At 37.6% G+C, this 26,564-nt stretch overlaps 1 protein-coding gene across 2 annotated transcripts in view; it reads right to left on the bottom strand.

Moving 5' to 3' along the window:
* The window catches only part of HIPK2 (homeodomain interacting protein kinase 2), a 146,117-nt gene that overhangs the window by 25,341 nt on the left and 94,212 nt on the right, over positions 1–26,564 (bottom strand). For both annotated transcript variants that reach the window (XM_081331054.1, XM_081331055.1), the window contains exons 3-8: positions 14,731–14,854; positions 10,298–10,417; positions 9,076–9,162; positions 7,567–7,751; positions 5,572–5,734; positions 2,693–2,915 (exon numbers count right to left, since the gene is read on the bottom strand). In XM_081331054.1, the coding sequence (XP_081187180.1) occupies positions 2,693–2,915; positions 5,572–5,734; positions 7,567–7,751; positions 9,076–9,162; positions 10,298–10,417; positions 14,731–14,854 (902 nt within the window). The remainder of the gene's footprint in view (positions 1–2,692; positions 2,916–5,571; positions 5,735–7,566; positions 7,752–9,075; positions 9,163–10,297; positions 10,418–14,730; positions 14,855–26,564) is intronic.

Below are 26,564 nucleotides of genomic sequence, written 5' to 3'. Positions count from 1 at the left end.
GAGAATGGTTTTATTGTAAAACTGATTTAATGCATTTTTTAAAACTTTGTTTTACCCTGATTTGAAATTCTTTCATAAATGAGAAATAAATATGATTTCTCTGAATAATGGAAAGTGAAATCAAATGCAGGGGTTGAATTTTAATTTGTGAATGTCTTCCAATATTTGGGTATGAAAGAAACATCTGCTCTATTATACAGAACAATTATATTATTATAAGATATACTGAGAATCTTAGGGCTATCAGTTGTAGCCTAGATCCAGTGTCTGTTTCTCTGGAGCAACATCCGTGACCTCGTGGAACTTAATATCCATTAGCTTTAATAAACAAATATTAGGAATGTAATTTATGGTTAACTTTCTAAGATATGTATGCTACACAGTGGCATGTAAAGACAAATCCTAGAAGAATCTCTTCTTAAAGCAGCCTACACCAACCTCTCATTCTTCACATATACAGGACGCCAACTACTTCATATCTAGCTACTGGACATGCTTGTATGGATGGAACTTGTAGCCTCCACCATAGAGGGCTCCCTAAAGGTTTGGTGAATCAGAGCTTGGAGGTCTTCCAGTCCAACCTCTTTGCCCAAGGCAGGAGATCTTATACCATCAGGCAGGAGTCCTTAGACTGAGGTTCGGCTTATGAATTTACTAGCTTCCAATTTTGGCACCGCCAAGTCTTCAACAACAGAGATTAAACAGGTAAGAATTAACTTGGACTCAGTCTGCACATTGTACTTATCTATAATATATTCTTTTAGATTTTGGAATTAGATGATGTGTGAAATTAGTCAACTGCAGTTTATTCAATAAATTAGAGTGAGACCATGATTGGGCACAAAATGTCAACAACATTGTTATATGCCTGTTTTAACATTTATCAATTGCTTTGCAGGTGGCCTTAGGAGTTCACAAGTAAAACTAAAGTCAAGCCAAACATTCTCAACACGCCCTTCTCAAAGGCATTAGTAGAAGCTCTAGCAGAGGCTTTAAAAGAGGAATAGGATTCACATTCCAATTGAAATAGAGTGCTTTAGGGAGGGAAAGTTCAACTTTCCCCTTCCAAGCCCCAGTTCCAAAGGACTTCAAATGAAAAAGCCCCCGAGTCTTTTCTATTTTTGGTCCCTAAATTGGATTTTGTTTTAAAAGATGCATTAAATATTGTCTGTAATTTGCTCCTGAAAAGAACAGTAATGCTGTATTTTTCCTTTGTGTATTTTGTTTGGAACGGTTGTTACCTTCCCTGAGCCATTAAAGAAGGAGAAGGTTAGACACCTAGACAAATTAAGGAAATAGTTACAAGGTCATTTTCCAATTGTTCCCAATGCAGACTGACACCATGCAACTGCTGAACAAGAGACAATTGTCTCCACAGGAAGAGCCACTGGCTGCTAATGTCTGGGGCAGAAATTAAGACTTCAGGTGTCTGTCAACCTTTCAGTTATCCTACCAGCTGTGCATCTCTCTGAGCTGAAGAAATCACTGAGGATAAAAAAAATGCCCCCAAATAGTCAAATTCCTTTTGTAGCTTTTGTAAATAAGACTCAGGGGACTTTTGAGGATTTCACTCTGGAGTTCTTTTATGTTATTTCAAAGCCAGATAAAAAGGATAAAATGTCTGCTGCACAGTGGTGCACTAAGACATCAATATCTACAAATAACTTAAATATCTTTGGATAAAAATGAGAGAGAGAACCAGGGGGTAGTGGCTCAGCTTCCTGGCCACAGCTAGAGTTAGATATATAAAAGAAACTGAAGCTCAAAAATAGTGAAATAGGCTCTTATTTCCTTATTCTCCTAGCCCCAAATGTCTCCAAAAATTGCCTAGGAAATTGGTAAATGTCAGGTAATATGATAACCAAGCTGAGAATATTGATGCTGTAGATATCATCTGTCAGTGCATTCATATACTGACATATGGAGAAATTTTCCATCTGAGACCATCTTGCCAAGTCAGCTTTCCTAATGTGTTGTGCAATCCTATACATGTCAATGAAAAAACACATATTTTGTATTGTAGAAAAAATGGTGGTTTTTCAGATTAGCTATAGTTCCCTACAGACAGAAATAACATACCCACCAGAAGTTCTGAAAGGCCATAGACTCTAAAGTATTAATCTTGAAACTGTTAGCTATTGACTTGCCTGTAGCATACTTTATTTGATTTTGCACTAACCTATAGTATGCTTTATTTGATTTTGATTCAGTGTGTTGTATGAACTCAGCTTATTGTATTTATTGCAACATGGAAACATTGCATTCCGTTGTTGTTTTGCCAGAACAACAAGCGGTTCTTAGCGTGAACAATAAATAAGAGCTTAGCAGCTATAGGATATTCCTAATAGTTATGCCATTCCTCCCCCATCCAATAGTATTTAGGATGGAAATTGATCCAACTCAGTTTTATTACCACCCAGCAAGAATGATCATGTTATTCCTGTAGCAGTTTGTCATGGATTCAATATTCTTGAGGGTCTGTGTGGGTGACCTATTTTCATGCATGCTTTCTTACATGCAAATGTATCAGCCTCATACAGTCAATATGGTTTTTCTGAAGACATTTCAAAAACATCAGAGCAATCAGGACACATTTCAGAATCTATAGGGCACACTTGTTTTCCATTGTGCCTATCCTCACTTTAAGTAATAGCAGCATTTAACAAGAGAAAGGAATCTGAAGCATTCTTACCTTGAAAACCTGGAGGACACACGATAAGGGCTTGCTGGAAAGGGTCAGGACGAGCACATATCTGCGCTGTACCTGTCTGCAGAGGGACACTCCTCTGAGCCACCGCGGCCATGGACGCTGCCGAGGGCTGGTAGAGTGCAGATTGGTAGTTTAGTATGGAGACATCAGGGTTGGCTAAGGAAATAGTGGCACTGGTGGTGGAGGTGGGAGCCAGAGTGGTGGCCTAAAGGAATTATGGGATTTAAAATAAAATAAAAACAAAATATGAAGGCGATGGTAATGTTGGGGAAAGCTAGTTTCCAAAAGAAAAGATAAATAAGGCACATAAATAAAACCTTGAAAGGTAGAAAAGGTTTAAAAAAACAAAGCAGGGAGGAAGCTAAAGATGAATAAGGATAATAGAGTTTAACTTGATTCATTATGTACCCCTTGCGACTATAGGTAGTCCTCGACTTATAGCAGTACATTTAGTGACGACTGTTTGAAGTTACAACAGCATTGAAAAAAATGACTTATGAACAATTTTCACACTTATGGCCGTTGTAGCATCTTCATGGTCACGTAATCAAAATTCAGACGTTTGGCAAATGATTCATATTTATGACGGGTGCAGTGTCCCGGGGTCATGTGATGACCCTTTTGCAATCTTCTGATAAGCAAAGCCAAAGGGGAAGCCAGATTCACTTAACAACCATGTTACTAACTTAACAACTGCAGTGATTCACTTAGCAACTGCGGCAAGGAAGGTTATAAAATGGGGCAAAACTCACTTAACAAATGCCTCACTTAGCAACAGACATTTTGGGCTCAGTTGAGGTCATAAGTCGAGTACTACCTGTACCAACTGATTATGATCACAACCCCAGACATCGAGACTACAACCCCCAAAGATAGTCCAATTGTCCATATAGAAAGATTCAAGACTGTGCATCTGAAAAATGAATAAATATTTCTAGATCATTCATCCTTAGTAATACACTGCATGTGTGTTGATCTGTTCTTGGTTCTTTGTGACATGGCTCACTTTCTGGAGTTACATGCTCCACAAGCAGGTTGATTTGGTTTTTCCAATTGTGATCAAGTTGTAGCTTGGGATGTATAAAACACAAAGGGATCTTATATGTAGATAATATTGCTTGAGGACAGGATTTTTCTATAGAAATACAACTCATACCTATGATGAGTCCAGCATTTTCTCTAGTTCTAACCCTAAATGTGTGGCTTCAGATATTGGATGTTTATTATTTCAAGACTTTTTTTAAAAAATTTCAAGACATCTTGCTCTAGGACCAAAACTCTAGTTTAGAATTATTATTTTTTTAGAATTGGAAGAATTCTAAGCATCTGGAGAACTGCAGTGGTTTTAAGAGTGGTTTGACGGATTACTTTCCATCCCTTCCATCTGAGGAGGTGTGATGGAAAAAATTATTTATTAAAACATTTCCACAGACTATTGACAAGGAAACTGTTTTATGTCAGCTTCATTTTAACATTCCAGTGTTTTTTTTTCCTGGTACGCTAGTTTGACTGCTCTCACTTTCTCTTCCTTACAGGAAAAGCTAATAACTGAATCCAAGTACCTCAGTTCACAGTTTCTAATCACTAGCAACTTTTTCTGGTTCTTGTCCTTAAAAGTCATAGACAAAAGCCATTATTTGTACTTATTCATGATTGCATTTCTAGCTGAAACTTTGTTTTCTTCTTGATCGTTCAGTCCTGCATTCATTTTGCTATAAATTGAATTCCTTAAATTTCCTTTAGTAACTGAAGAATATTTCACGGTACACAGAATCTGTCGTCCTTCCTCCTTTGCTTCAGAAAATGCAATTCATTAAGGATTATTTGATTTTGATTATACCTTTCACCAATTAGAATGAAGTAGAAATGTCTCCATCACATATTTTGATCTTTTTCCCTACTTGTTATTTCATAAATGTGATTGATTTTCTTAGTTGTTAATTTTTGCAATGCAAAAAATTAGGAGTATTAATGAGACTTTATTAATAATGTTAAGAGGAATCCCAACACTACTGTCATGATTTTTTTTAAAAAAATTTAAAACAAAAAAACAACAACCCAAAATAATCCAGATTCTTTTCCTTAAAAAAGAATCTATGGTCCAAAAATAATATTTTAAAAAAAGTCATTTCCTTTTGTATTAAATTAAGCAACAAACTGCCTAGATGACTAATGACCATAAAAAAGGACATAATTAAGCACTTGTATCCTGACATCTTATATAAGTACATAAGTTGCAGCATTTGCATTCTAATGCTGTCAGGCACTTTTAGCCATCCTTCTATTGGCTAATCTGTTCTTCTTCACAAATGTCCATGGTGATGTGATTGAAGAAGAAGCCAGCAGAACACTGAAGACTTTTTTGAGATTTCGCAAAATGTTTCCAATAAGGTCACAACCATGAAGGCAAAATTAGAGGAGCTTTGCAAAATTTCCACCCCAAGGACCAAATCCCATTTTGTCCCTAAGATCTTTTCTTCTTTCCATCTTTTTCTGCTTGCATGTATGATGTCAGTATTGCGTATATGCATGTGATAGAAAGCCAAAAAAGGAAGAGACTAGCAAGCCTTGCTAATTGGGAGTTTAGTCACAAATGTCATTAGCTACTAAAATGATCATTGAGAAAACGTTTTTTGGAGGAAGATGGGTTGTCACAATGAGTTAGAATGAAAACGACCAGAGTCAAATCTTGGTCATCCACAGTTTCTGAGTGATCTTAGGCCATCCATAGTCTATATCTCTAATGTCTACTTGAGTTATGAGATTATAAATTAAAAGAAAAAGAAACATATTGGAAGATCTCTTCCCTTAAAAGAAAGAAGAAGCCCACCAAGTTAGACCATCACAATAATTTCTCTTACCTGGTTATGAACTGTATTGAGCTGGTTATTGAAGGTCATGGTTAAATTTGTTGATGTGCTTGGGGCTACATGGGTGATGAATGGTGTTTTGCTCTGATTCACAGTGTCATACATATTTACTCTCCGCTTGCAAATCTCCATGTTTTGAAAACAGGACTTAACACTATTTAAGAAGAAGGAGAACCAAAGATTAGCAGTAATTTAACTGATGGAGGAAATCACATCTGTCTTCGTAAGAGACATGAGCTCAGCTAATGTGTCTTATTCAATAAACCAGGCTTAAAACAAGCCATGATTTAATACAAATTGTAAACCCAGCTACTTAGTGCCAAAAGCAAACTCTCTATTCATTACAAATAGAACTATATCACCAACATAAAAATTATTTGTAGTCATTATTTTTCCCCAGGGAGAGCTGGAATTGTAGTTTCTGTCTGGAATGATAAGCAGTCATACTAAAATATTACCATATCCACCATTGATCCACCAGGATTCTTTAAGGGCAGCTATGAAAAATAAGTTTATGTAATAGATACAGCTGCTGTTAAGAATATAACCCAAGGCTTCAACAGATAAATTCTTTAATTTTCTGAACAACAATTATGCAAATACCATGAGTTGTTAGAATCACTGCTTCTTCTACCATGCATTCTCAGATGATTGCTCCGTTCTGAGTTTTATTATAGCTCTAAGGTCACCTGGCCTTGAAACAAATCTTAAGAACTCCAAATATCCTGAAAATGCTAGAATTTATTTTTCCTTTTCTGTCATTCCAGTGAACAGTGCCAAAGCTGAACCTTTGCAAAAACCCATTACGTCCTGTAGTAAGGAGAAACTACATATTTTTTACATTTTTTGCCCCATCATTTTCTACAATCAAATATTGATATAATCCGTACTATTCTGTCAAGTCAGTATACCATATCTTATTTGTAGAAAGTTATTCCAGGGCTACATTTAAAACAAAAATAATTTACAAATTACTAAGAAAAATAGAATGAACAGCATTAATGCAAGCAAAAATAATCATCAGTTTGGAAGACATTTTTAAAGACAACTAGTCCAATTATCTATTCTGAGATGGAATCTCAAAGGCATCAATAATTCTTCACAGATTCTCACTGATTCATTTCCTAGCATAGAACTGCATTTTTATGTGAAAATATCCACACACCCTGCTCATGCCACACACATCCTTGGGTTGTGATCTAATAATTGAGGGTTTGGGTTGGGTTTTTGTTTTTGTTTTGCATGGAGGTAGCTAGTGATGTGAATGGTGTGGTATCATAGCACAAGGCTACAATGGTGTGGTATCGTAGCACAAGTCAAGGTGTCTTAAATTCTGTCAAGAAAAAAAATACTCAATTTATTGTCTACCATGTTCAACAGTTGCCCTGTGTTTCAGGTAACATGCCTATGACCCTTCAAAAAAGCTTCCATGATTTCTCCCCCAAAACTTTCTCATATCTCTAAGCCTGCCTCTAGAACAGGGGTCTTCAAACTTGGCCCTTTTATGACTTGTGGACTTCAATTCCCAGAATTCCTCAGCCAGGCACGCTGCTCTAGAAAATAAGAGGAACAAAATACTTTTGCCTTCTTGTTATTGGAGGTGAGTCACCATCCAGGTTTCCTAACAGTTACTGACTTAACAATGAAATAGTTGAAGCAGCTCAGGAACAGATGAATAAATCACTGGAGCAAAGAACCAGAAATGCCATTCTTAAATAATATCTCATGACTCCAGAGCTATTAAAATAACTCATAATAAACCATTTCTAGGAGAAGAGCTGCCAGCTAAAGATCATGAAAATGTTCTTGTCATGTGAACAGCTTTCTGGGTCTCTAAATTCTGCTTGGCTGCCATGTATGTGCAAAACCTGCTACCATCCCAAGAGGCACATCGGGCAACTTATCAATTAACTCTTCCCTGCATCCCATTATTCACTCCTCCCCACTCCAAAATTGCCAACACAAAGTAGACCGAAAGAAACTTACTGGGTGCTATGGGGAAAATCAAGCAGGTGTGTCATGGTGACAAATGGGTGATTGAGTGTTTCAATAGGTGTTATCCTCTTATCTGCGTCTATGGTCAACATTTTCTTTAGCAGATCTATGAACTCCCTCCGGTCTGCCTTTTCCACCAACATATCACTTCCTTCTAAATCCGTTGTCATATTTACCTGGAAGGGAAATTCAAATCAGTAGCAGATACAGATTTCTAGAAAGTCTGAACTAATCAAATCTGCAGGTTCTTCTTCACTCTTCCACAGAGGTAGAGTCTTTGGGGAGGTATAGGCTTCCAATGAACATTGGAGTAGTAGCTATTCTAAATGCATGTACAAAAAATGTTGCTTTCTCTTATGTAGGTTTAATGTGCAGTAAATTCTACTAAGATTATAATTTTCAATCATAGTAATGTTTTCCACATCAACTTCTCTGTTGAATAAACTGGACGGCCAGTACCTGCTGTACAATATTATGAGATCTGTTTTAAGTTGCATGTATTGCAGAGCCCTGTCTAGTATATATGTAGTCCTCAATTTACAACAGTCCATTTAGTGACCATTCAAAGTTACAATGGCACGGAAAAAAGGGACGTATGGCCATTTTTCACACTTACAATCACTGCAGCATTCCCATGGTCACATGATCAAAAGTCAGACTCTTGGCAACTGGTTCATATTTATGACGGTTGCATTATCCCAGGGCCATGTCATCCCCTTTTGTGACCTTCTCACAATCAAACTCAAGGGGGTAAGCCAGATCCAATTAACAACTGGGTTACTAACTTAACATCTGCAGTGATTTACTTAACGACTGTGACAAGAAGGGCTGTAAGTTCACTTAACAAATGTCTCACTTAGCAACAGAAATGTTAGGCTCAACTGTGGTCATACGTTGAGGACTACCTGTACTGATGGACTTCCCCATTCTGGATAAAGAGACATAAACACTGAACCTTAAGCATAACCACTACACCTTAAAAAGGGGGAGGGCTGCCAATATATAAAATATAATGTGTGTGTAGAGAGTTTATGTAGTTAAGCATCCCTTTTTAAAAATCTCAATCTCAGTTCTAGAACAAATTTCACTTTTGTGGGTGAGTGGGAAGGTAACAGCGTTCCGTGCGCCTTTGGCGTCTAGTCATGCTGGCCACATGACCACGGAGATGTCCTCGGACAAGCGCTGGCTCTTCGGCTTTGAAACGGAGATGAGCACCGGCCCCTAGAGTCGGAAACGACTAGCACGCACGTGCGGGGGAAACTTTACTTTACCTTATGTATTGTAGTGGGGATAGGAGCTTAAAATTTGTGATTTACTGATCTTCTCTATAAGGAAAATGTCATAAGAAGCGCCTTTGTTGACAATGATACAGGTTGAAAAGCAAATTAAGCTACTATAGGTTTAATTTATCTACAGTTCTTTTGGACTAATGGAAGAATGCATTGTTTTTATTTACTTATTTTGTTACTGATAAATGTGATATCCCGGCAATATTCTTACCTGTGCCATGTCATCCAAACAGTTGAAAATATACTTTCTTGCTTCTTTTGACTTAATACCCGTCTCTGCCTCATGGTCATCTGGTGTCTGCCCAGAATCAACCCAAAAGACAGTAAAATCAGCATTTCACTATACACTAGTCTATTTCTTACTCAAGTGAATGATACATAATTTGCCACTGCTTTAAGCATAATCCCAACATAATATTATTTTATTATAGGTACGTTGGCCATCACACATAAGAGTTGCAAGGGAATGAAAATAAATATTTTCATTATTTTAAATCATTACAATATTTTTCATCATATGTAGAAAGTAGGTTCAGCAACACATGGTCTTATTGTAAGGAAATGGACTCTTGACCTAGATATGGCACCTGCTGAACTCCTCTTATCCTCCTCATGCAGGTGGGTTGGGGAAAGATATAGAAAAAGGGAGGGGATATGGGAAGGAAATAAACACTATTCCTTTAACTATTTTTGGTTTTGATTGTTTCTGCTGCCATGACATGAATCTCTGCAGAAATGAATGCAACCCCTCAGCCATTGTAAAGATTTCTCATCCTTGTCTTCCCTCAGGGTCAAAAGTCCCTGATATTATCTTCTGATATTGCAGTGAAATGAGACTGCATTGGCTATATTAATGGGAGGCAGTAATGTTGGAGATACCATGTTCAGTAAAATATGATTACGGTTTCTCTTCATAAGATTATACTAGAAATTACAGAATTTGAGCCAGGAAGTCTTGAGTAACAAGATAATCTCCAGTAAAAGCTTTCTGTCTTCCAAACCAATAGTAGCAAGACAGGCAGAAAGAATTTGTACTTGATATAATTCATAAAATTTTGATGAACGAACGTACTTCTGATTCTTAAGTATGAATGCCTTATTGTACATGACACAGCTTAACTTGTCTAGCACAAGCTGCTGCAAGTAGGCAGCTATAATAAATGTACCCCAAAAGTGCTTTTTCAAAAGACAACTGGACTGTTTTTCCTTGAATATGTTTCTCATCCAAGAAGTTTCTTCAGTTCAATAATTAGGTTACAATAAATGTAATTAAATAAATAAACCCCTCTAGACAGACCAAAATGGATTCTCTGATTGCAGGGACTCTGCATCAGCACAACATTATAATTTTACCAAATATATCAGCAATATTTCAATACTATGAAATGCAGGGTCTAAGGAGGCTTAAAAAAACCACAAAAACAGCACCTTACCTTTAGCCTCCACAGTGGATATGGTGAATCAGTGTCCCTATTGAAAAATCTTGTGGTCTTTGTTCCTGCACTTAACAAATATTCAGCTGGCAAGCCTTGTGTCTGTGAAATATATCGGATCTGTAAGAGAAAGAGGAGACCAGGATAATTTCACTGAGATCTGTATCAGAATCTCTGCCCAATGAGGTAAACATATTTGTGTGCATATTTAACAACGAAAGAAAATACAGAAATAAAACAAAAGGCACAGAAAGTGCTACTCAAATCAAGGATTTGAAAGAGAGGACAAGGCCCACAGATTTCAACCATTAATAATGTTGGCTACGTATTAAAAGTCTAAATTACTAGGGTGCTATAACGTTATCTTTCTTTTCTCTATTAAAATCCCACCACACCACTATATTAGCCTTTCAAGCTTATGGTGTGTATCATTTTGTTCATAGCTTATAAAGATAAAGGAAAGGTAATAATCCTATACAAAGAAAGCATACATGCTCCAAGGTTGTGCTTTATTGGCAACAGAACATTTACAACTCTGGCTTTGATCCTCAAATATTAACTTTAAGAGGATTTGTATGTGCTGCATTGTTTAATAACTGATAGACCCAAAGGGGGAGAAGGAAGTTGTAACTGTGTCAAAAGATGCACAAGGACCCAGTGATTAGAACAATATGAGTAGGAAGGAATCTGTATCAAAATGACCATCAGCATCCAGAAATGTGACAATAGGTTTAATGTAGATCCTAAGTCTCAGTTTTTATACCTGAAATTTAAAATTTAAAAAGGATCAGACAGTAAACAATAGAAATATACAGTATCTGGGTTTGAGATTTGAAGAATCCAAGTCAACAGTAATAAGTGTGGCAAACAATACTACCTAGTGAGACATCTGCCCGTGTTTATATACTAGAACTTACTTCATTACGTGGGACATCTTAATTTAATATAAAATACACACTTTCTTTAAAATGCTGGAGTGTGTGTGTGTGTAAGTAAGTTTTAAAACTGTAAGTATGTTTTGCAACTACAACACAAACTTCTGCTGCTTCTGGAAATAAATAATATAGCAGTGGCAATAAACCAGAAAGAGGGAAAGATGAGATAGACAATTACTTTAGTGCAGAGCAATACTTTAGTGCAGACAAAAGGAATGACAGGATGGATTTTGAACTGAGGACATTCAGCTGTTTGACCTCCTAAAGGATTTACGTGCGCAGTTACAACTGAATATATTTGACGCTCAGACATTAGTTTTCCCTACCTCCCCATGCATATGCTAATTATGCGTATTCTTGCAGAATAATTTAAACCCTGCAGGCTCTAGGCAAACCAATGCTAAATCCATGCTGGCCAATGGCAAAGCAGAAATTGATTTTGTGCAGAAACCAAGAATTAAATGTAGTTTCCAGCAATTGTCATCTGCAAATATTGATTTTAATCCAAAATTTCTGCTCAAGGTCAATGACCTGTTTCAATGACAGGATTTTCCAGGGGTCCAGATGACATACTTCAAGTAGAACTGTTAACGAACTGTTTCCACTATTCCTTTGATCTACTTTGCTATCCACAAAATACAAAAACAAACAAAGCAAAAACCATTAAGAGAAAAACACAGAATAGCTGCAGAATGATTTTGATTGGTACCACTACCTAACCCTTCACTAGGAACATCCTTAGCAAGATCATATTTAGATTTCTGAGATTTGTTAATATTATCAAGGGAAGTTTCATTTTGTAGCCAACTCCTACCTGATCCACATAAAGGACAGAATACTTCCGTTGCAGCTTCTACCTCCCTGACAAGTGAGATTTGCTCCATCTGTCCCAAGTCCCTTTCTAGAACAGTGCTCCAACAATAGTAAAATATTAAGCCTACTTAGTATTTTCCTTTTTAATAAGTTTTTAAATATGAAATTGGTTTATAACCTGAAAGGAGTAAAAGTATCAAAGAAAGTTATGGTACTAGAAAATTAATTATTTCAGAGTGTATTAGAGATAGACATCTGTTAGGGATACTTTAATCTGGATTTCTCTGATGAGTGATGTGATTGAACCTTATGCCCTAAATGATCCCCTATTTCATTAGATACATGGAAAATTCAACCCAAGTTACAAGAAATCTCTAAATCCATTGTTTGGGGCCTATAAATAGGACATTTGGAAATGAATTGCAGAAACTATAGCAATTCCCTCATTTGCATATCACATACAGTATGTAATGAAAGCTTGTCTCATAAAAATTGTAACCCTTTAAATTAATGTAAGAGTTCCTACTATTTAATAACACAGGTTTTACTTTCATGCAAATTGGCTTTTTAGGGTATTCAGTATATTTTAATTTCTAATACTAATTCAATGTGTGGATTATTATTCTCTGTGTTAACATGTCTCACAAGCATAAATAGGGATCTTCCTGAATAAAACTAAGGAGAGTGAAGTTTCGTGTTGCATCCATCTTCCATGCCACATTTGGCAGCATTTCATAGCAATAAATTAGAAAAGTGTGGAAACTCAAAACTGATGGGACAGACCTTTGGCATACATTATAGCTGTAAATTCACTACATGACCTTTGCATAATAATTAGAACTTCCATGGTTGAGTAAATGAGAAATAAGCTTTTGTTTATGCAAATGTAGCTAATTGAGACCTCCTTCTCTCCAGTTTACTTACCACATTTGTATGTCTTGGCAGTGCAAAATTAGTTTGTCCCAAATAATCATGCAATGGGCATCTCAGTCCACCTATCTTTTTCAGGAAGAGAAGGGAGCAAGAATTCCCTTACCACTGACCAGACTGCCATTTAGACAGTGTTCTCTCTCTCTCTTTTTTTTTTTTTGAAAATGAAATTCTTGATTGAGAGCACATTTATGCAAAGTGCTACTAAAGAAACACTATTCCTAAACGTTACAGAGAATAAGTAGGGCTACTATATCTGGACTGCAAAAAAAAAATTCCAGACAATCATTAGATGACAGCAAAGAGATATAGAAAACTCTTTAACACTGAATTTTGACAGCTCAGATGTAGAGGTCCAAAAATAACAAAACATACCTCAGCAGTGAAAATATAAGATCATTTCATGCTAACAGGGCAAGGCAATTATAATTAACTGGAAATGGGAAGGTTAAAATTTGGAGACAGATGAAAAACAGCGTAGTCTTCCCTAAGCTGGGTGCTTTCTAGATATCTGCACTGTTAACATCTTTTGCTAACAGCTATATGAAGAAATCCTGAGAGTTTAATACACAGAACTGGCTTGGAGAAGAATAGATGTAAGAGTGTCATTATATTAGCCTTTGTTGGTATGCCTGAGCTCTGTTCAAGCATTTCAATTGAGTGCACAGAACCAAAGCTAGACAGAGATTAGATACAGGCTTTGGCCCATTTTGTCAGCAACCTCTACACATCTAACTGGCAGTTTGTAGGAACACTGTATTTGTGTTTACTTGAGTGTTAATATAGCTTTCTGCATGATCTGATGCTTCTTTTATTAAGAGTCCAGAATTAAATGGAAAGCAATTCACATTTTCAGGTCAATGCAAATACACACATTAGACCTTCAGCTGATCTTGCAGAATCAGAAAGAGTAGGTTTTTGAAGTCCTCCATGAATTCAGCTAAATGCCTAAGTTGAGCACTTCTCAGAAATTACTTTTGTACTTTGACTTTTAACTCATAGATTTTACAAACTCAACGTGCTGCCAAAGTACAACTCCCAGAAACACCAACTATTGGTCCATTGCTGGAGGTTGCCAAAATTATAATTCATGAACACGTGGAAGGCCACAATTTCCCTACCCTGACTGAGATCTTTTGTTGTAAAAATACCAAGGAGGTATTTGAATTGGGAGAGTGCACTTGACGAATTGGTATTCTGCTGCCCTGTAAACCGCCCTGAGTCCTCCGGGAATAAGGTAAAGGTAAAGGTTCCCCCGCACATGCGTGCTAGTCGTTTCCGACTCTAGGGGCCGGTGCTCATGCCAGCGCTTGTCCAAGGACGTCTCCGTGGTCATGTGGCCGGCATGACTAGACACCAAAGGTGCACGGAACGCTGTTACCTTCCCACCATAGTGGTCCCTATTTTTCTACTTGCATTTTTACGTGCTTTCGAACTGCTAGGTTGGCAGAAGCTGGGACGAGTAACAGGCGCTCACTCTGTTACGCAGCACTTGGGATTCGACCCGCCAAACTGCCGACCTTCTGATCGACAAGCTCAGCGTCCTAACCCAATGAATGAATGAATGAATGAATGAATGAATGAATGAATAAATAAATAAATAAATAATCAAGATGAAAAGTATCTTTCCATTTCCCATTACTGATGGAAGAGAATTTCTCATTAAATTCATGAAGTACGTCACCCTTGCAGCAGAAGAGTTAACATATTTGTCCAAACAATAACAACAATAGCAACAAAACCAACAATACCAACCTGATCATATTCTGAAGCTCCTGGATATAATGGCCAGCCCAAAAAAAGCTCTGCAATGACACATCCCAAAGACCACATGTCAATTGCTTCACAGAAGGGTAAACCAAGGATGATTTCAGGGGCTCTGTGGAGGAACAGCATCAGAAGAAAACATTAACCATTGCAAAATAATAATATGATTATGTAAGAAAGCACAAGGAATCAAACTGCTAACACAATCAGGTTATGTTCTGAAAAAAAGAGGATTTATTTATGAGTACTCTCTTTTATATAGATTATTATAGGTACTGCCTTCCCTTTTATGTAAGTGACTGGCCTGAGTTCAACTGGTAGAGCTTTCTTTCCCTATCACAGCTTTCTATGTTGGGAAAAGCATAATCTGCAAACATTTGTTGGCCATACCACTGACAAAAATCAAGATTTTTTTTCTTTTTATGACTTTTTCATCCTTTTATTCGGGGTGGAATCTGGGTAACTAAATGGAGCTGAGTGTTTACTGGCTGGATGCCCTTCCTGGCACCACGTGGTGTTTGCCTCAGATATCTTCTCTTTGTCCCCAGATAGAGAAACATCAGCCAGGATTGAACTCTCAGCCTCCTGAGTGTGAGGCAAGCCTCTTAACCTCTAGGCCAGGGCTTTTCAACCAGTGGTACGGGTACCACCTGTGGTACATTGGCACCTGGCATGTGGTATGCGACCGTCCTAGAAAAGTGGTAGTGGGGGAGGGGAATGAGCTGAACCGGTGGCAGCACCGCACAAGCCTGAGCGAGATGGCTGGAGCTGCAGGGCTGTCAGGGCTCAGCGGAAGCCCCAGGATCAGTGCCAGTCTCCAGCTGGAGCTCGGCGCTGATCCTGGCGCTTCTGAGCCCAGAAGAAGCACCGATCAGCTGGAATGTTGCAGCATCTCCAGGGTCTTGTGATTTACGTTCAGATGCTTGGCAACTGATTCATATTTATGATGGTCACAGTGTCCCAGGGTCATGTGAAGTGACTAAAACCTGCTGCAACCACCCAGCAGAGGGGGGGGGGGAAATAAAAACCAAACACCCCCCACCCCACCCCCACTGCCAATCCTCAACAGAAATGCTCATAACAATGAAAACCTCGGACAGGAGGAAAAGCACCGCCGGGCGGGCAGGCAGGTGTCTTGCTTAGCTGTGGCTTGGGGGGGCCACTTTTTTCAGTGCCATTGTAACTTTGAACAGTCCCTAAGTGAACTGTTGTAAGTCGAGGACTACCTGTACTTCATCACTTCCCCCCCCCCCTTTTTTTTTTTGGTCATCAGGTTTTTGACACCTTGCTAGGTGACTGGTGGTACTCGGATGCTGCCATATCCTAAAAGTGGTACAATGGGTGAAAAGGTTGAAAAGCTCTGCTCTAGCCTACCATGCTGCTCATAAAAATCAGAATATTTATCCATAAAAATGTTAACTCCAATAATCATTTATCCATGCAGTAGTTATCTCTGTTGCAAGAACCAAAGATTTTGTAACCTAATTCCCAGGCTGTGAGACTACAGTATCTCCTCTTAGGCCAGGGGTAGGCAACCTTGGCTCTTTTATGACTTGTGAACTTCAACTCCCAGAATTCCTGAGCCAGCATGGCTTAGCTTGGAAGTCTCTCCCTTTCCCCTCAGTGTGGCTGGGTCAGGAATTCTGGGAGTTGAAGTCCACGAGTCATAAAAGAGCCAAGGTTGCCTACCCCTGTCTTAGACCAACATGATTTAAATCTGTACAGCACCAGTTACTGTATAATGGAATATTAAGACCAACTCTAGGAATAACTATATATATGGTGCATCTATGTCTTCAACAGGCTGATGGTATATATAACTTTCCTTTGAGTTACATATCAAGCTGAACATTTCACAAATGTTTTCTATTCTGTACACATAAAAGATACTATGATCTAATATCTTTTACATGCATGTAACATCTTTTACATACATTGCATTCCAAGCAACCACAAAGGTGCCACGTGTGCAAATATATGCCATGCAGAAACATTCACATATATATTTTTCTATGAGTTCCCATTCAATATGATGAAAAAGAAATTCCTTTGGGGATTTTTTTTTTAAAAGAAGAGAATTTTGTAAAATACTTGTGGGTAAAGTGAGATTTTTTTCTCACGCTTAGTTTCAAAGTGACCAAGAGATTGGAGGTATTACTATAATCTCTCCAAATGTTTACATTCCCTTTGGCTTCTAGCACTTTTAAGAAATCCCAAGGAAAGACCTGATGAGAAAACATTTCATGGGGATTTTTCAGACTGGAAGCTTCAGAGTACTGGAAGGATGTGCAAAATGAAACAGCCATAAAATATCCTGCTATTATCCACAACAAACTCAAAAACACTACCAAGAGAAATTTGAAACAAATTCTCTTTTGCAGTGAGATAAATTATAAACTAAGCTTTAGTGTGAACAGGGCTCTCAATATTTTTCAAAGAGTCTTTTTGGTGAAAATTGATGAAATATTAATTTCAAAGGACAGTATAGGAAACCTAATAAAAAGTGAATTCCTTACTGACTATCTAAGGATTAAATCGGTTTGGAAATGAATGTTAGCTGCCAAGAAAGAACCCCACTGCCAGTAGTAAGAGGAATAAAAGAGAATAGTGTCTCTTTTCCAAGCAGTGGATGGGGAGGGGATAGACATCAGGAAGTAGAGAATGTTGTCTCTAGCTATAGGGGTAAGGAAAAAAGGAAAGAAGAATGCATTGGGGGGTGTGCTGCTACAGACTGTATAATAGAGGATGTGTGTATTCATCGACCAAGAGACGCAGTGGCTCAGTGGGTTAGGACGTTGAGCTTGTCGATCAGAAGGTCGGCAGTTTGGTGGGTCGAATCCCAAGTGCTGCGTAACAGAGCGCCTGTTACTCGTCCCCACTTCTGCCAACCTAGCGGTTCGAAAGCAAGTAAAAATGCAAGTAGAAAAATAGGGACCACTACGGTGGGAAGGTAACAGCGTTCCGTGCGCCTTTGGCATCTAGTCATGCTGGCCACATGACCACGGAGACGTCCTCAGACAAGCGCTGGCTCTTTGGCTTTGAAACGGAGATGAGCACTGGCCCCTAGAGTTGGAAACGACTAGCACGCATGGGCGGGGGAACCTTTACCTTTACCTTTATTCATTGACCATAGTCTCCACCTACAAATCTGGTGCTGGGTCTCTTTAAATTGCAAGGGCACCTTTGTTCTACAGCCTGAACTCTACATTTTTTCCAAAATTTTCCACTTGTTGTTTTAGACAGCTTGATCTATATACAACTAAACGGAAAGAAGAAAAACTCTTTGGGAACTGTCTACTTATTCAACCAAAATTTATTTCCATTATTAGATGAGATGAGACTTCTTAAAAACTGAGAAACAGATCAACTAAACAGTCTTTATAATTCAAAAACTTGAGATAATGTATTAACCTGTCAGTGCTTTTATTATTTTTAATAACATATATTCATTTACTCATGGAGGATATGCAGTACAGATGATATAAAATCTACACCTTCCTTTGGAGGGAGGGAGGGAGGGAGGGAGGAAGGAAGGAAGGGAGCTCACTGCATATACAAATGTCAAGTCATTACATTTTATTTTTAAAACAAGATTAATACAGCTGTTATTTAGATTTCTAAGTAATATGCCAAAAAAGGTTGCATTTGTCCCTTATCCACAAAAAAGAGTAAAATATTTTGGTGAAATTCTTGTATACCTCTTAATCACCAAAAGGCTGGAAGCTGTGGTAAGTGTTTTACCCTGCATTTGTCTATACAATTATCTTCCCAGTCACCAACAGCATCCCTAACTTCCCATACTTCTATTAAATCCCAAAGGAAGACATCAGTAGAAATTCCACCCAAAGGGGGTTTTAAAGCAGGAAGTGCAGGCTGAGTGATGGGGAGAACAATGACAAACACATCCACCACCTCATAATCATAAAGGAAGCACAGTGTTAGGAGAAAAAAAGAATTTCTACAGAATTCTGAAAGCAGTATAAGGTAAGGAAGAAAAAAAAACCTAAGCTGCTTTTCTGCAAGTGAAGTATTTTGGAAGACTGACAGGCAGAATTCAGCAGAATACTTTCCTTAACTGCAACAGAGAAGCAATAGGTTTTTTTTTTGCTTATTAATGCTCTGATGGATGTTATATGCTTTTTAGTTGAAGCACTATGTAAAATATTAAGGAAGTTTTAATAGCAAACCCTAAATGTAGTTTTCAATTTCTCCATCTCGGAATATAAAACCAACATTTCTACAACAAAGAAACAATTTATATCCATATAAATTGGTACTTTTGGTGTTATATGTGAAAAAGCTCTGAACAATATATTGTCACATGTATTAGTTTGAAATCACGGAAGAAATTATATGCATGCTCAAACTCATATTTCTAAACCTAATATTAACCCATTTAGAGTTGTGGATTCATAAAGAAAGGTGAGGCTTTGATCATACATCATGGCTGCCAACTTGCCTTTTCTTACTTGTCCTACAGATGCCTCAAATAACAGGCTCACCAATGGTAGCTTATCATCTGTTATCATTATGAAAATGAAATATTTATTATATTAATTGTATACCAATCATGCAAACTGCCTGTGAAATTCTGGCTCAAGACAAGCTATCTATAAGATATCCTAAGGCTGCACAGCATGGCATTTTATTTTTATCTCCATTCAAAAGCTGTATTTGTAATACCATTCTTAGCCCTTTAGCTCATCTTTTTAAACCCATTTTTCCAGAAGTCTAGTTTTGTAAATCACTCCATTTTGAACCTCAAGAGTAAAATATTTTATAAGCAATTATTAGATTTGCCACTAGTGAAAAACTTTACTAGCTGCCGAAAAAGTAACTTGGATAGTCTGGGAAAAATATTCAGGCACTCTAGAGATTCTTGTGTTGCATTCTCATTTATAATTGCAATTTGGCACACAGGAACCTGGAAGGATCTTAGCAAAAGTTTCAATTTGCATGAAAGCAGGCTAACAGTTAACCCATTTAGAAGTACAGTGTTTAATTTTGGAAGCCTCCACTGAATTACTGCAAACTTCATATCCAAATATATAGACATGTTTTCACAAATACATTGGTACCAGGTATACAGACAGAGAAATCTTATTATAAGTCCAGAGTCTGGAAGGGAAACACAAATTATCACGGAGAGAAAACAAAAAGACAGAAATCTTGAGCAGGAGGACATAGGACAAATACTCTTAAAAAAATACAACAAAGCATCAATAGGGGCTGTTCTCTTCCAATTATTATCCCTATTTACCTTGTTTACTGAGAGCAAGTCTGAAATTTTACAGAATAAATGATTGATGGCAACTGTAAGTCTTAGAGGGATTTACAGAACCAAATATTCAAAGAAGAAAAATGAAATCTCTCTCTCTCTCTCTCTCTCTCTCTCTCTCTCTCTATCTATCATCTTCCTACCTACCCATTAGCTGTTTTTTAAGAACAAGGGATATAATTGTTTGCAGCTGTTCTTCGTTTCTCAGCCTGATAGAGAAACCATTCTAATGGTCATAAATTTAGTAAAGTACTTAACCAGACTTCAATTGCAGGGAGGAACTAAGCAACAGTGAGCCATTCTGCTAGATAAGACTGGGAATTAGAATCTGACCAAACAAACTTAGGTCAGTCTCTTTCTGTCTTATTGTTGAACCTACCTTACAAGTTTCGGTAAAGAAAAAAAAGGGTGAGGCCTATATCCATCACTCTGACTTCCTTGGAGGAAAACCAGTGTAAAAATGGACAATGCATCATGACACAGAAGCACATAAATTGTTTTAATTGTTTTAACAGAAAAGAATAAAACAGTTGACTGACATGAACATTAAACACATGAACACTCAACACACTAATAAGCTTTTAAAATAAAAGGATATGCAGGCTGCTGTTTCCAGCATCCCGTGGACTCAAGAGAACTAGTTCTTAAATCATTTAGCTAGCTTTCAGAGAGATAAATGCTGAAACTGATCAACCTTTTTTTTTGTCATTTTCAAGCTGTCTTGAAAATGGACTGGCATGCAGGCCATTCTGGCATGCAGGTAACAGAAGCAGTACTGAGGTTCTAAAACTTCCAATGTGAATTTATTGCAAATAAATAAATGTAGAGTTATTCTGAGGACTATGGTAAAACAGTAAATACATTTCTTCTCAAGTGATATGCATAGAGTGAACTGCATGAGTCAGGCAATGAGCTAATATTTTAATTTTTGTATTGTTATTTATATATGCCCTGTGAACCGCCCTGAGTCCCCTAGGGAAAAGGGCGGTATAGAAATCTCAATAAATTAAATAAATTAAATTAAATATTCTTCCACTAAAATAGCATGATGTGGTGCGACTTAAGCCATAGAAATAGGATGGAAGGATAAAGTATTGACAAAACAGGCAATTCAAAGATTTTTTCTCTCTCTCTGAATTGCAGTGAAGGATGGAGAGAAATAGCACCAAACAAACATAGATTCTCCTATGCAAAATCTTGAAAAAAGATGCTTGATTATACATTATTTATTATATTTTCCATTCTTTCTAAGGAGGGGAAGAATGACCACTGTAAGGTTTTACTCATGCTTGTGAAAGGAAACTGAATTTTGAACTGAAATGCATGATTTATACAAATGCAATCTGATTATGTTAGCTTCACATCCAATATTTATCAATGGCAAACTTTTCTTTCCTGTATATGTCTCTAACGATTGTCCAAAAAAATCAGCACTTCCAAGGAACTAACCAAGCCTTTATGTATCTAGGGTAGCCTTGCCTAACTGATGCCCTCCAAATTCAGGAAAATAATGGAATGTGCAGAAATGAATAGATTAACAATGATAATTAAAGATAAGACAGAGTCAGAGTATTATGAAATTTGGGGAAAATTTTATGAGTGGGTGAAAAAGAGAATATGCTTAAAAGACAACTAACACTAATTTAGATGGAAGAAAAATGAGGAGATAAGGATATTATCATACCTAATATAGACTTTGAAAATCCAAGGAGAGGAGCTGCTTGGACATCACCCCAGAATTGTATCGGAAGAGGAATGGGAGGGAAGAAAGGAGAGGAGAGAGGGAAGAGAGTAGAGGAGGGGGAAGGAAGTAGGAAGGTTGGAGGGAAAGAGGAGGAGAAGTGGGGAGAAACGGGAGAGGAGTGGTGAGGGAAAGAGGAGAGGAAGAAGAGGGAAGTAGGAAAGAAAGGAGAAAGGGAGAAAGAAAGTAGAGAAGAGGGAAGAGAGAGAAGGAGGGTGGATACAGTGAAAGGGGAAATGGACGAGCAGCACCCAAACTTACGTGTATTTATTTATGTATGGCGATATATTTGTTGACTTGTTTGTGGAAGAAATGGGAAAATAAAATTGAATATTAAAAAAAAAACAAATTCAGAAATTCATCTTCCATTATCAGGGTAGCCAAAAGGAACATCCAACACATCTGGGGACCTACAGTTTGAGAAAGTCTGATTTAGTGTGCTGGTAAAACTCAAAGAGATAATCTATAAATCAGAATAAATACCCTAGTTGTCATTCTCAACACTAAAGAATACCATTAATCAATCAATCAATCAATCAGAATAGAGCTGGAAGGGATCTTGGAGGTCTTCTAGTCCAAACCACTGTCAAGCAGGAGACCCTATACCATTTCAGACAAATGACTGTCAATCTCTTCTTAAAAATCTCCAATGATGAAGCCATTCAGAAATTCCATACTGGATTTTTTTTGTCTGACTATACTGACATCATACAAATGAATGTTTAGTGAGAAACACAATATATTTTAGTGAAAAACCGAATTGCTTAAATTTTACTTAACTTAAAAATAAATGGAAGAAGAAACTTATTTCCAAACATTGGGCACAATAACTTTCCATATACATTTACATGGTACATTTGTTTTCATCTTATTTTTCTTTAGGGGTTTAAGGAAGAGTATAGCTGATGACTCAAGAATGGAAAGCTGGTTAATATGTTCTAATGGAAGTAGGCATTTCTGGTGAAATCATTTCTCATTTTTCTGACAAGTTTCACTATGTCTTAATATTTGAGGAACTAATATTTTATTGGTGTGTTTCCTGTGATTTTCCCCTGCACTGAGAAAAAAACAGAAACAGCTGTTGAAGCAGTCAAGATTTCCAGGTCTGAAGAAGGTAAAAATTAAACCAGATTTTCATCTCTGATATTGTAAAAGATTTGCCCATCCATATTTTTTTTGTTTGTTTCAATAAGCGGTATTTAAAGGAAGAAAAAAGTACAATTGAGAGGATAAAATAAATTTTAGAATCAATCAATATGATCTCTATAGTTACTGAGCCTTTTCACATGTCCATTGGGAGAATCAGGTGAAGAGGTAATGATGAGGCAAATACACAGCAAAGTGTATAGGTAAAGAGTGGAACAAATGATTCTCTCAATGCTGTTATTTGTATGAAAGAACAGAGGTGAAGAGCAACTAATTGAAGTAAAGCAATCTTGAATATGCACCTATAAAAGGTAAAGGTAAAGGTTCTCCCGCACATGCGTGCTAGTCGTTTCCAACTCTAGGGGCCAGTGCTCATCTCCGTTTCAAAGCCGAAGAGCCAGCGCTTGTCCGAGGACGTCTCCGTGGTCATGTGGCCGGCATGACTAGACGCCAAAGGCACACGGAATGCTGTTACCTTCCCACCGTAGCGGTCCCTATTTTTCTACTTGCATTTTTTTACGTGCTTTCGAACTGCTAGGTTGGCAGAAGCTGGGACGAGTAACAGGCGCTCACTCTGTTACGCGGCACTTGGGATTTGACCCACCAAACTGCCGACCCTTCTGATCGACAAGCTCAGCGTCCTAACCCACTGAGCCACCGTGTCCCTTTTAATGCACCTATACATATGCACCTATACATATGCACAATTTTTAATTTTTATTTTAATGCACCTATACATATGCACAATAGAGAAGAATGAGAAAAGCAGATCTTGTTCACAATTCTAAATACGAACTTTTGAAGGAGACTGAGGAGTGGTAAAACTTTGTTTTGATCAGTTGCAAAATTGTTTTTGCTTTGTACGAAATGTCATTTCTTAATGTGATTTCATTAAGAAGGTTTCTTAAATAATGTAGGCATTCCAGATAGAGATAGTCAACTTACAACCTTTTAATGGGACATGATGAAGGATTCCAAAGTTACTGTATGTCTAGTATGGAAAAAGTGAGCAGATAATTGTTCTCTCAAAGAGAGGGAAAAAGTGCTACATGAATTCTTGATACAAGTGGCATATTCTTGGGTATCAATAGCTTTCACTCTCATTTATGGATCCTACACAAGAATGTTAGCATTGCTGGGTTTCACCCTACACTTTTCCGTTGCACGTGTTCAAAATAATAAGGGAAAAAACATTTGAAACAGCTTTATTTCTGCTGCAGGACACAATTGAAGATCACTGGCATGGCTCCAAGGTTTGCAAATTGGCACTGGTAAGACTTTGATAATAAGAAAGGCAGTACAGTAATTCAGTCTCCTTGTTGCTATCAACTAACTCCAACCAATAATTACGTAACTCTGCAACAGAGATGCTACAATAAAAACACCACCATAGTGGAGAAAACATATTCTACCCTGTTTCTTGGCAATTCAGAAACTTGAAGTACTTGGCTTGCTAACCAAAAAATGTCTGGTCATGTGGGGCAGGTTTGGTTTTTTTAATAACATTGACTAATAGTCTACCTGATATCTCACAATAGTGCTGAATTTCCAGCCGCTGGAAGATTTTTTTCCATTATGACCAGGATCTATTTCTGTCACTGTCTCAGCTGAAGAAACCAGCATTTTCTGACTACTATTCCTTTTTCATGACAGTAATTGTCACCATTTTATTTTTGGGAGAGAAGGTTTCTAATAATAGCCTAATTCAAAGTTTGTCCAAAATATAAAAAAAACCCTACACCAGGGGTGTCAAACTCAATTTCACTTGAGGGCCGCATCAGCATTGCGGTTGCCCTCAGGGGGGCGGGTGGGCATGGCCTACTGGGTGGGCGTGGCTAGAGTGCATATGGCCTACTGGGTGGGCATGGCCAGCTCTACATCGTTCGCATCAAGGGTGCCTATGGGGGCCTGGGCAGGAGTGGGACAGATCTGGGGGGCTCTGGCAGAAGGAGGGTCTCTGGGCCGGGGCCAAGGCAGTGGGGGCTGTTCCCTCACTGTTTCCAGGATGGTTTCGCGGGCCACATGAAACCACTTTGTGGGCCGGATCCGGCCCCCGGGCCTTGTGTTTGACATGTCTGCCCTACACTTTCATTCTGTGGAGAGTCAATTCTATGTCTACTAGTGATTGTAAAAATGCTTTCCAAGAATCTTTTTATGCATTCAGGTAGTCAGCTCCTGTCTGGTAAAATTGTTTCTTTCTTATTAATCAAAACCTCTGTGCTGGAATAAATTTAATAAAATCATATTCATTCCCTGCCTTTGGGCATGGCAAAGGAACAGGGATTAAGATGCATAGGATTTTCAAAGAGTTCAATCTTCTTAAACTCCCTCTGCAGAATCACAAGACAGGTTGCATGCAAGAAGAAATCCATAACAGTTGAAAAACATAGATGTGTCTACAGAAAATGCAAAGCTTTTGGGTTTTAATAGGCTGAGCTATAAAGTGAGTAATTCCACAGAAGAAACACTTTCCATGACATATGCCTTTGGTGGCAAGCCTCACATTTTGAAACCTCAATCTACAGTATGCCTACATTTCTAGAGAATGAATTATTTCCTTTTTTAAAATATAATTTTCATTGAAGCATTTAAAAAAAAGAAGATAAAAACTAATACAAACTATTTTAAAGGGGAAAAAAAGAAAGAAATCAAAGGAAAAGGAAAAAGTAGTTAAAGAGAAATGGCTGAAGAAACAGAAAAGAAAAAGGTAGGAAGTCCTTTCCCATATTCTTCACAGCAGTTATCAATGCAATTATATCTTAAACTCTCTCTCTAAAGTTATATCATAATATTCTTCTTTCCATAATCTCTCTTGTCTAAGCCATAAATCACAAATTCATTTTTTTCATTTTTATACAAAAAGTCCACAAGAGGTTTCCAGTCACCAATAGATTGTAGATAGTGTCTTAGAAATGAATTATTTCCAATGCTTTAATGCACTAGTCACTTAATCTCACTGAGTACCTCTTCTCCAGTCACAACTAAGAATGGTATATGTGTTACATTTCTTGCTTGCAATTTGGAATTAACTTCTTCAGGATAGAAACTAATAGTCTATCCCACATTGTGCCCTTCTCAACAGGTCCCATAAGATTAGACTTTTAACTTAAAAGATCTGAGAGAAATATTACTTTTCATTTACTCATGCTGGTACACGGATAGAACAGATCTTGGTAAATTGCAAAATAAAATGAACTAATATGGTAGAACTATTATGGTATAAAATAGGGGTCTTCAAAGTTGGCCCTTTCAACTCCCAGAATTCCTCAGCCAGACACGCTGGCTGAGGAATTCTGGCTGTTGAAGTCCACAAGTCAGAAAAAGGGCCAATTTTGAAGACCCCCGGTATAAAATGTCTACTGAGAAAGCCCAGCATGAAAATAAATACAAGTTTTAAATCTAACATGGCTCATCTTGTACCAGGGCTGAGGCTATCATCTGAACTAAAGTTGTGTTGCAGAAGGCAAAATCAGGATAAAAAGCATGGAGACAAAACCCAGGAAAAGAGTTGACAGAAGCTTGGAAGTCACGATAATGGTGCATAATGCTGCTCCATTGATACCAATTTCTGTTGTTAAAATGTTATCATTTCTCGCCATTTGGCCTCACACCATTTTAGAACATGTCATCATCACCATCTCCAAACAGAGAATATGT

The sequence above is a fragment of the Vipera berus genome (assembly GCF_964194415.1).
Source record: "Vipera berus genome assembly, chromosome: 6".
In the NCBI taxonomy this organism is placed as follows: Eukaryota; Metazoa; Chordata; class Lepidosauria; order Squamata; family Viperidae; genus Vipera; species Vipera berus.
This window is presented reverse-complemented; position numbering and strand designations above follow the sequence as displayed.